The 10,310-nt window shown below is 50.8% G+C and overlaps 4 protein-coding genes across 4 annotated transcripts; 2 read left to right on the forward strand and 2 right to left on the reverse strand.

Moving 5' to 3' along the window:
* The first annotated feature begins 11 nt into the window (after window positions 1-11).
* On the forward strand, window positions 12-1,945 carry pmi1 (mannose-6-phosphate isomerase pmi1). The gene is made up of 5 exons (XM_073711977.1): window positions 12-293; window positions 367-387; window positions 446-537; window positions 603-840; window positions 901-1,945. The coding sequence occupies exons 1-5, from the start codon at window positions 263-265 to the stop codon at window positions 1,902-1,904; spliced, it is 1,386 nt and encodes a 461-aa protein (XP_073569210.1). The 5' UTR covers window positions 12-262; the 3' UTR covers window positions 1,905-1,945.
* Window positions 1,946-2,111: 166 nt separating this feature from the next.
* Window positions 2,112-4,304, forward strand: BJY04DRAFT_193868 (putative 6-hexanolactone hydrolase). Its single transcript, XM_073711978.1, has 4 exons — window positions 2,112-2,511; window positions 2,572-2,717; window positions 2,783-3,375; window positions 3,453-4,304. Exons 1-4 carry the CDS (start codon window positions 2,306-2,308, stop codon window positions 3,579-3,581), a joined length of 1,074 nt encoding a protein of 357 aa, XP_073569211.1. The 5' UTR covers window positions 2,112-2,305; the 3' UTR covers window positions 3,582-4,304.
* BJY04DRAFT_95215 (putative Coatomer subunit epsilon) lies at window positions 3,737-5,109 on the reverse strand. Its single transcript, XM_073721360.1, has 5 exons — window positions 5,008-5,109; window positions 4,567-4,945; window positions 4,362-4,497; window positions 4,066-4,304; window positions 3,737-3,989 (listed from the first exon to the last, which is right to left on the reverse strand). The coding sequence occupies exons 1-5, from the start codon at window positions 5,030-5,032 to the stop codon at window positions 3,881-3,883; spliced, it is 888 nt and encodes a 295-aa protein (XP_073569212.1). The 5' UTR covers window positions 5,033-5,109; the 3' UTR covers window positions 3,737-3,880.
* Window positions 5,110-5,907: 798 nt separating this feature from the next.
* Window positions 5,908-10,040, reverse strand: BJY04DRAFT_229140 (putative 1-phosphatidylinositol-4,5-bisphosphate phosphodiesterase Plc1). The gene has a single exon (XM_073718997.1). The coding sequence runs from the start codon at window positions 9,415-9,417 to the stop codon at window positions 5,977-5,979; it is 3,441 nt and encodes a 1,146-aa protein (XP_073569213.1). The 5' UTR covers window positions 9,418-10,040; the 3' UTR covers window positions 5,908-5,976.
* Between the last annotated feature and the right edge of the window lie 270 nt (window positions 10,041-10,310).

Genomic DNA, 10,310 nt, shown 5'->3' on the forward strand with positions numbered 1-10,310 from the left:
GGTGCCCGTGCTGAAGCTGTCGATCGAGGGGTTAAAAGAGAAACATCAAATGATCAAAAAGTGGAAAAGACCCTATATTTAGCCCTCCTGTCAGAGAAGAACACAGAGGAGACACAAGTGACAAGAGTTTGACCCGCTGAGCTGCAAAAAACCCGCTCAAAACCCATTCGTTCAATCGACAACGTCTGGACTTGTTTTCGAGCTCCCCTCCTTTGCACGACTCTCCGCTGGAAAGCTTGTTGGCTTCATCCAGTTCAACAAAATGCAGGTCCCCCTTCTACGTCTTCAATGTGGTACGTCTTTCGAAAATTTCTCCAAATGTGTGTCTGTTTGTTTGTTTGATCACTGACTTCTATTTGTCTCTAGGTGTGAATAGCTACGACTGGGGTATGCTCCTTCCCGCCCGCATCGCTGTATAGCTCCGTACACCTCTAAACTCCCACAGGCAAGGTCGGCCACGATTCAGCGGCCGCAAAGTATGCAGCGACCACGGCCGACGCAGATTTCTCAATTGATTCAGAGAAGCCTTACGCAGAAGTGGGTGTCCTCAGGGTGTCTTGAGATGATCGCACTGCGGTGGATGTGAGGCTGATCCAAAACAGCTATGGATGGGGACCCACCCTTCTCTCCCATCAAAGGACCTTGAGACCCAACGGACCTTGCTCGACCTAGTCCAGGATAATGTGGCTTTGATGTCGCCGGAGGTCAGCGGACGATACGAGGGCAAGCTCCCATTCCTCTTCAAAGTGCTGTCGATTCGCAAAGCCCTCAGTATCCAAGCCCACCCGAACAAGAAGCTAGCAGAGAAGCTTCATGCTCGGGATCCTCGCAACTACCCAGGTAAGGCAGTCGACACTGTTCTATCGTGATATCTTACTAATGATCTGTGACACTCTGAAGATGACAACCACAAACCGGAAATGACTATCGCAATCACACCCTTCGAGGGCCTATGTGGCTTCCGGCCGCTTGCTGAGGTTGCTCATTTTCTCAAAGCTGTTGCGCCGTTGCGTGGTCTCGTTGGTGCACAAACAGCAACCGAATTTGAGAACGTGGTAAGAGGTTCTGAGGACTCTGAAGATCCAGAGCAGACCAAGAAGAACAAGGACGCTTTACGAACTCTTTTCACTTCGTTGATGAGGTCAACCCCTGAAAATATCGAAGCGGCAGCGAAAGAACTTGTTTCGGCAGCTCAAAGCTCTCCTGAGACTTTCGCTTCATTAGTCAACGCCCCTGACACAAACCCTACTAACGCAGCGGAACTAGCCTCCATCATCGTCCGCCTTAACGAACAGTTCCCCAGCGACATCGGTCTGTTTGTTTTCTTTTTCCTCAACTTTGTGAAACTTGAGCCAGGAGAGGCCATGTTCCTCAAGGCGGATGACATTCACGCTTATATCTCTGGGGACATTATCGAGTGCATGGCATCTTCCGACAATGTTGTGCGGGCGGGATTCACGCCGAAGTTCAAGGATGTAGATACCCTCACTGATATGCTGACCTACTCTTATGCGCCCATTGAGGAACAAAAGCTGGAGCCTACAGATTACCCATATGTGGTGCTCAATGCTTCAGCCTACTCAAGCGCTTCATCATCTCTGCTCTATGACCCTCCAATTGAGGAGTTCAGTGTGCTGAAGACCGACCTACGCCGCACTGGCGCGAAAGCAACCTTCGATCCGCTTACTGGCCCAAGCATTCTGATTTGCACTGGGGGCACTGGTAAGATATCGGTGGGCCACAAGACAGAGGAGGTAAAGGAGGGGTACGTCTTCTTTGTGGGCGCGAACGCGGAATGCATCATCGAGAATACCGGAAGCGGGGAGGACGATGAGAATGTGTTTACTACCTTCAAAGCTTTCTGTGACCTGACAGGGAAGGAGGACATGATCAATGGACACTAGAAAACAATAGGGCTTAATACAAACTATTTGACCTGAAAGAACATTCTTTGTTCGCACTAATCGCGGTGTCTCTTACCCGTTGTTCATTCCATCCATCCCCGCACATTATTGTCCTGGTTTCCGGCGGCGCAGATCAACAGCCGAGGTTCCAGGCGCCCACCCAAGGCCAAACTCCTGCCTCTTGCATTATGAGCCATGCGGGGAATGGATTAGGGCCGCAGGATGAGCTGAAAAATGCTGGAAAATGATGCTGAATCCACGGGCGCCAATGCTCCTTCCTGCCTTGGCCTCAGCTCAAATCCCCTCTACGTCGGTAATCCCGGCTTGCACGCAGCCAGCTTTTATCTGCAGTTCAGCGCCTAAAGCACCACCGAACGCTTCTTGTCCAGAGATCAATAGCCATGACTTCTGGTTTATCAGGCGAGCCTCTCTCCCTCTGGGAGAAGGCTGATCTCTTTTCCGGAAACCTTTCTATCCTCGGGGCTGCTCTGTATAGCGCCATTACAGGCATCTTCCGGGGCAAGAGTGGAACAAAGCAGTTCGGCCTGCATATTTCGCATGCTGTAGTGCGCCGAGCTGTGCGGCGGCTGTCGTCGCGACAACTTCAGTCTGTTTCCTTCTTACACATACCTTGAGAAGTTCCTTGCTAACTGAATTCCCGCTCCAGGTCCCAGAACCTATCAACTCTGCATGGGTATGAAGCTTACGCTAAGCAGCAAAACTTCACACCAGAGACTGCAACGCTCAGCCACGGTGCAACAGGGCTGTGGATTGGGAGCAAGGATGCCAAAAACGTCGTTGTCTACTATCACGGTTAGTGGCCTCCGCAGCTCCAACCCTAGAGATGAACCAACCAAAGCCTGACCGAGTATACATAGGAGGCGGCTTCGTTCTCCCAGCAGTTGCAGGCCATTTTTCTTTTCTGCACGGTCTCGTTGAGGAGCTCAACAAGAACGGTCATGACGTTGCAATCTTCATGCTCGCCTACACCCTATCTCCGCCAGCTCGATACCCTACGCATCTCATCCAAGCCGTTGAAGCGCTCCGATATATTCTGGACCAAGGGGACCGTGATCCATCCAACGTAGTCGTTGGAGGAGACTCAGCTGGCGGGAACCTCGCCCTTTCTGTTCTCTTACACATCACCCACCCGCATCCGGATATCGCCCCTCTGTCGCTGAGAGACGGGGTCGAGCTCGCGGGCGTCTTTGGCTTTGCGCCGTGGGTGAGCTTCGCTCTAGATGGAGAGTCAATCAAGACGAATGTAAACAAGGATATTATTCCACCCGAGGGGTTGAAGCATTGGTCGGAAGAGTATCTAGGCAAGAGGCGGGAGGGCGACGCATGGAGTGAGCCTTCAAAGGCTCCGTTGGAGTGGTGGGCAGATGTGAAAGCGAAGCAGCTGCTTATTCTTGCTGGTGGGGATGAGATCTTGTTCTCAGCGATTGAGCAATTTGTGAAAAAGATCAAGGTATGTGTTCTGGTCTAGGGCGTTTTCGATCTGGGATTCCCTGATACACCGATGAAACTAATGGGTTGGTTGCACAGACTGTTCTTCCGAAAACAACCTATGTAGTAGGGTATGAGGAGACCCATGTCACTCCTGTTTACAGCGGAACCGGACCAGAAGGGCAGCAGGCTCGCGGACTGAGCAACTGGCTAGGTGCGAACCTATAACTGGGTGGGTTCTGGGTTTATCTCAATCGAAGCTGGACTCACTCTCTTCTTAAATCTGCCTTCACAAGTATCACCGTATATATGCTTACCATTGTCCATGTTATTACTTCCTACGGCTGAGGAATGCATTATACTTGACATATACTTCAAATTCCACCAAGATGTTTTTCGTGAGAATCTCTAAAATGTATTGCGAAACGTAGCCTCTATGGGACAATAGTATAGTGTAGAACCGGATAAACTCGCCGTCATATCAATTCATAATAACGAAACAAACACAAAGCTAAAACAGTTCTGATTTATGAAGAAACCTTTGCAGAGTATTTGGCAGCGGCAGCATCGAAAAAGTCACTCTTTTCTTGGATATCGGCCAGGAGAGCGTGCGAGGGATCGGCGGTTTGGAGAAGTCTGGCAATGAAGAGTCAGTCAGCGAATGATGTCCCTAATGAAGGTACCCAGGAATAGAGAAGGTGCATAGGCATACTTCTCCAAGTCACCTGTCGGCTTTCCGGCGAGAACATTCAAGACGATCGCATTCGCGATAAGACCAGCTTCGCTGGGGTATTTTAGGAGGGCAGCAGTAATCGCAGCTTCCGCTTCGGGCAGGCGACCGAGATGGATCTCTGCAACGGCTTGTCCGACGATGGAAAGGGGAGCAGATGTGCTATCGGCGGACGCGAGTTCTTCGTAGACATAAAATGCGGATTGGTATTTCTCGCCGCCCTTAAACTTTGTTAGCGAGCTCACTGACGCCTGGAGTTTGAAGAAAAATTCACGTACAACTCTCAAACCAACCCATGATTCAGCTAGGTTGACAAGCAGAGAGTCCTGCGCCCAGCGCTTCGCGGCTTGAACTTCCTTCAGCGCAAGATCGGCCCGGTTCTGCTGGAGGTGGATCTGAACGATTAAAGCGACACTATCCCCAGTACACAAGTTAGCCTCACACCTTCCGAATAAGCCATCCGCATGAGGAGAGAGAACTCACGCCTCCAAGTTCCCCTGGTGCTTCCCTAGCAGCGCTAGTGCTTCCTCACTATTCCCAGTCGCCTGCAACACCGTTCCCGCAAGGACCTGAACAGTCCCATTATCCGGATAATTCTCAGCCAGCTCCTGGGCGCTCGTCAGCGCCGCCTCACTATCCCCAGCTGTGTACTGCGTAAGGGCCTTGACGGCCGCTAGATCGGGTGTTCCATTGTCGGATTCGAGCTCTGACAGAACGGCGTCGGCTTCGCCGAGAGCTAGGCGGGCGCGGAGTTGCAGAATGCGTGCGGGCAGGGCATTTTCGGGGGAGAAGGCCGATGTGTTGAAGTTTACGACTTCGGTGTATTGGCCTTGGTGGAAGGCGTTGTGAATGTTGATGAGTTCTGAGAGAAGGGCGGGTTAGTTCAGTAAGGGCGTTGAGGATGATTGAAGGGGAACTCCATACCGCCTTCTGAGGAGAATGGATCCATTGTGAGTTAGTGAGAGGGAAATTGGGAGCTGTATCTAAATGTTGTAGAATGTTGCCGAGCTGGTGCTTGGGGGTTTGCGGAGTGGAAGTAGTTGAGCTGGCTTCGGCGGTCAGGGGAAGGTGGCCCGAGGTACCGGTGGCAGGTTTAACGAGGGTCTTTTGGTAGGGAGAGTGTACACAAGTAGGTAGCAACAAGAGATACGATTACAAGACCATAGATTGCTTGTTCGAAGAAGCATCCCAGATGCGTCTTCTAAGATCAAATTGTATAGAAGATAATCTTAAATAACAAGACAAATGAACTAATCAATAGTTCTGGAAACGAAGATGAATGATGTCTTTCTCTCCAGGAGATCATATTTCCTCAGTCAGACTCCTGGCAATGGCATAATCAGCCCATTTATGCCCAATAATGCAAACGCTCCCATATAAGTAGTCCTTAATGCTGGCCATCTCCCAGAGTAGTCACACTTGACTTCGTACAATGAGCCCGGCTCGTATGCCAATGCTAAAAACAAAACAAAACAAAAGAAAAAAAAAATCCCACAATGAACACTCAGATGGCAATGCAGCGCAGAATAATACAAGTGATGGGAGGAATATGGGTATCGCTCAATCAGATAATCAAACAGTAGTAGTGCAACAAATGAAATATGCTCCTCACAATGCGCCCTCATTTCACAGTCTCAGCATGCGAGACAGTCCTGTAGCATTACCAATCGGGATTCAAGCGTCAGAGGACATCAAGGTCAAGATGGGAAGAAGCCTCAACTTTCTCAGAAAACTCCCGGTTGATCGACTGTGCTGAATTCCAATTGAAGAAACACCAGGGAAACAAACGACGCAAATCAGAATGAAAACAAACAAAGGTAGGGTGTTATGGAGAAGATGGTAAATTTTACCATCGACCTGCTTGGTGGCACCAAGCCAGGGATGACAACCAGGTTAGGATCCGGTTGAGGTGGTGGACATCGTGGGAGTCAAGGACGGAGAGAACTCCCTTTCTTCTTGACTTAATGGCGTTTCAGTCCCCCTGTCTGATTGGTCATTCCGCTCTCGCTCAGTCGAGGAGGTTCGTTTGAAGACCGTTTGACCAATCTGGCGAAGTATACCTAGTCGCTCAGCCCTGAGCTCATCGGCATTGAGCCGTCGAACAGGAATAGGATCTTCTTTGCTGATCTTGCAAAACAGAGTTGAGAAGATGTATTGATCGCCACTGCCGTCATACAATGGTAGATACCGGTACCCTTGCGAGAGGCTGGTGAGTTTAGCAGTGAATGTGGCTAGTTGTACACTGCCATTGTTTCCCGCACTTCGGCCATCCATCGAACTCCAGACAGTCCAGCGAACAAAAACCAAGTCAGGATATTTGGTCTCAAGTGACAGGCGGAAGCTCTCGTTGAAAATCGGGCTATACCCATTTCTCTGCTCGATCTTCGTCCGGCGACGGTGCGGATAGCCAATGCCCGACATGCCGTTACGGGCAGAGGCATTCATGCCACCTTCACCAAAGACCAAACTTTGGCCACGATCATCTGCACTGAACATCTCAATCTCGACATACGGGTTTATATTTCCATCGGGGGGCATATTTTGAGGTCGAGGAAGCTGTTGGGCAGAGACAACATCCACCGAAAATCGGACGAGCTTCCTTTCAGTAATCCTGGTGTCTTGCGCTGAAGGAACGGAACGTAGCGACTCTGGTTTGAGTATGTAGCCGGTGCGGTCACTTCCTGCGGCGAACATGGCTTGGTTCATCTGCATCCCAACGTCGTAAGTTTGCCAATTTAGGGCAGCCATTTGAACACCGCGCCGCCAAAACTTCAATGGGTCGAAATTAGACGATCGTAGGCGAAAGCCAGAGGGGTACACCCTCGTCAGGTGCTTCCTATTATGCTTCTCAAAGAGAGCCTTGTTGGTAGGTTCGCGACACACGCTCTCGAAAGATCGCTCCGCGAAAGAATATATGTGGTTGTACATTTGGCTTTCGGGGGAGAGGAAGCTGTGCCACTTGTACCCGCGTGTATAAATCCCGAGATCCGACAATGGCTTCGTGATCTTGCTCTTTTGGCGTCTTTTCCTTTCTTTTCTGACGGTCACGAGGGCCCCGTCACTGTCCTCCGTAGCGCTGCTGATGCTGGTAGTAGTCAGAGATCTCCTCTCGGGCACCAAGAAGGGACCAGGACCATCTGCGCTAACGGTGGGTGGGCTTGATAGTGGAGGTAGAGCAGGGATAGCAGGGCTGTCGGGTATAGTGGGGCGCATAAAAGGAGAACTCGAACTCCGCTTGCGACCGGTTGTAAGAAAAGAGCTCGATGTATCCTGTCGACCGTCCTCTTGGGGCTCATCGCAAGTCTTGACCTTGATAAGAATGCGGCGCTTAAGCTCTTCAGGTGATGGGAGTATGAACGAGTTTGAAAGAAGCGGTTCAAGAATCAGCTGGTCTCCAAAAGTATCCTTCATGATCTTGACCATGGCGAGCTGTTGCTCGGGGTTGCAGTGAACTTCCAGCGATATGATCAGAGGAAACTCGCTAGAGAAGAAAGCGTAACGATTGATCACTGTGATACAGTCGGCAAACAGAACACTGGTTGTCATGGTTCTCCCATGGGAAACAATAGGTCGACCATCTGCACCATCCCAACAGTCAATCTCGATACAGCGGCACCCCTGCGTGAGGGCGCTGATGTAAGCTTCAGTGCTAGAGGAGCCCGCAACCTGCCGGCCCAGAAGGTAAGTGTTGTGAGAGCTCGAAATGAAATATTCATTCAACGGCCGATCGAATTTAGATTGAGGGGAGCGCGAAGCGTAGACCCCATTTCGGGAGGAGGCAAGAAACGAGGAGAAAGTATCAATGCTCATGCGGTAGGGTTGGTCTTCAGGGTAGGATTCGACAGAGTTTTGACTTCGCGGCTTGGACTTTCTGACAAACTTGTCGAAAACCGAGATCCAGTATGCACGATCGGAATCGACATTTTCTTTTTGAACGTCACGAATGAATGTTAAGAAATCGTCCACTGTTAGGCCTTCTTGAAGACTTCCAGCGTTGGTCTTGAAGATCTCCCGCACATCCCGTCGTTCCCTCAGCCTCGTGACGAAGTCTTTGAATTCTGTAAAGTTGAGTTTACCCTTGTTGCCATTGTCCGCCTTTAGAAAATGAGCTCGCAGCATGTTCTGAGAGCAGTTGATGTGCAGACTATGGCAGACACTCTGAACCGCGGCGAAATCCAAAGTTTCTAAATCTCCAGATTTTGAGCCTGTTGGGAAAAGTCTCACCATCTCGCGCTGCCAGTGGGCTTTGAGAGTCGGTTCGCTCTGGCTTGAAGCGGCAAGACCTGCCATAAGCCCAATCCGGTACCGCGAAACGTACTCCAAGGTCTTGGTCCAGAGGTCCAAGAGGCGGTCGTTTGGGGCAATAAGATGAATAGTCTTAACTGTACGACCCTTGAATCTTTCCGGATCCGCGATAATTATGGTGAACCATCGACTCTCTACCTCTTGCGGAACTTGATGTTCTTCTCGGTAGTTGCGGGCATCAGCACCAACACGAATCTCTTTGACATCGTCAATGTAAAACCTTTTGGCTGGATTTGAGGGATCCCAGTAGACCTTGCCTGCGTCGAGATTGAGCAGGAAGCGCACTTGTTTTCTCCTCTTTCTGGTAACTTTGGTGAGGATAGTGCCGCGTTGAATGGCCGCGTCAACCGTGGGCGCAACCGCACCTATGTTGCGGGAAATAGCCGCGATGTTGTCACTCGGCAAGCTGGACGCTTCTGAGCTAGCCCAGGCACCTAGAGAATCAAGTGCATCATTGCTATCGTCTTCAATGCCGGAGTCGAACCCGCTGTCCCGGCCGTTTTGGGTTCCGGTTTTGCTATCGCTGCGCCTGCGCATAATGACGGGCCCTGAGCTGCGATCACGCTTGTCGTTGTGGGAGGTCGATTGCCTCCGTCGAGAAAGCTTATTCGCAGCACCTCTGGATATTCTGCGCATCAGCCCCGGGGCCTTGCTAGGATTTTGAATAATCTGGTCACCCGAGGACGCATTGACGTTGATAGGCACAGCCATAATGCTCTCACCGAGCTCAAAAGAGGGAGACGAAACAAGAGGAAACGAGGTAATTCGCCCCCGGAGGGAGTCGGTGGCAGCTAGATACGGGGTGCCCGATGGGCTCGAGTCATTTGAAGGGTTGTTGGGATGCTGTAGGGAGTTGGGAGCGGATGTAAAGGAAGATGCGTAGGTGGGTACAAGTGTAGGAGGAACGGATGATGAAGGTGTGAAAACATGCTGTAGCTTCGGACGTCTGGGGAGTGAGGCACTAAGTTTTAAACTCGTTGGAGTGTCGCCATGTACGGCCGAGGATGATGAGGTAGCTGCATAAGACATTGCGGCTACTGACTAGGGATAGCCCTTAGCTGCAGACGTAAGGTTGGAGCCCTGTCGTGAATCGTGCTAGAGTTTTGAGTCACCTGGACTGCTGCAAGAACGAATAAACAGTTAGGCTGGGCCCAAGTGGCCGTGCTAGGGCAGGGCTATAGCTGATATGCAATACGAACCGAAATAGCGAACGTGTTTGGCTAGAATAATGCGAAAGCCACGTCCTTAGCGGTATTGCTCCGTTTTTGATATCTGCATTTTGGCCTGCCTTGATTGCAATGCGGAGAGCCCTGCCTGAGAGCACTCGCAAGTAAACGGATTCCAAGTTCCTGATAATGATCGACACGGGCGCTAGGTTTTGAGTAACAATGGCTCGAACTGGGCACCGGTCTCGTCCGTTTCCACTACCGATTGTACTCTGACACGATTCTCTGACCGTATCTTTGGTGTCTATCCGAATGTCTCAGCGGTTCTATCTGATTCCGGTCTCTTATCGACCAAGCCTTGTGGTCGTTCAGCTTTCCTTGGAGTAGCTGATCCGCTCGGGGCGCGGGGAAAGCTGATATACTGCAAGTATGGGAGACGTGCGGAGACGGACCAATTGGTGATTGTGTTTGCAAAGGATCGAGTAACCCACAGGAGAGGTGGAGTAATAAGACGGCGATAGGCAACGCAAAGGAAAATAATTAATAGTAAATCAGAAATAATATGCAAGTCAAATGGTGCCCGCCCTGCGCATGTGCTTTCAATGGTAGCAGAGCCCCTCCTGCGAGTATGTCCTCACGAGAACAGCAATTGGACCAGGGGACTTGACGCTGGACCTGGTTGGGTGGCCTTGAAAAGAAAGAATGGGATCGAAGCGGGCTGTCCAAGGATGAGCTCAGGCAATGGGGTAAGCAGCG

The sequence above is a fragment of the Aspergillus karnatakaensis genome (assembly GCF_047715665.1).
Source record: "Aspergillus karnatakaensis strain CBS 102800 unplaced genomic scaffold BJY04scaffold_38, whole genome shotgun sequence".
Taxonomy (NCBI): domain Eukaryota; kingdom Fungi; phylum Ascomycota; class Eurotiomycetes; order Eurotiales; family Aspergillaceae; genus Aspergillus; species Aspergillus karnatakaensis.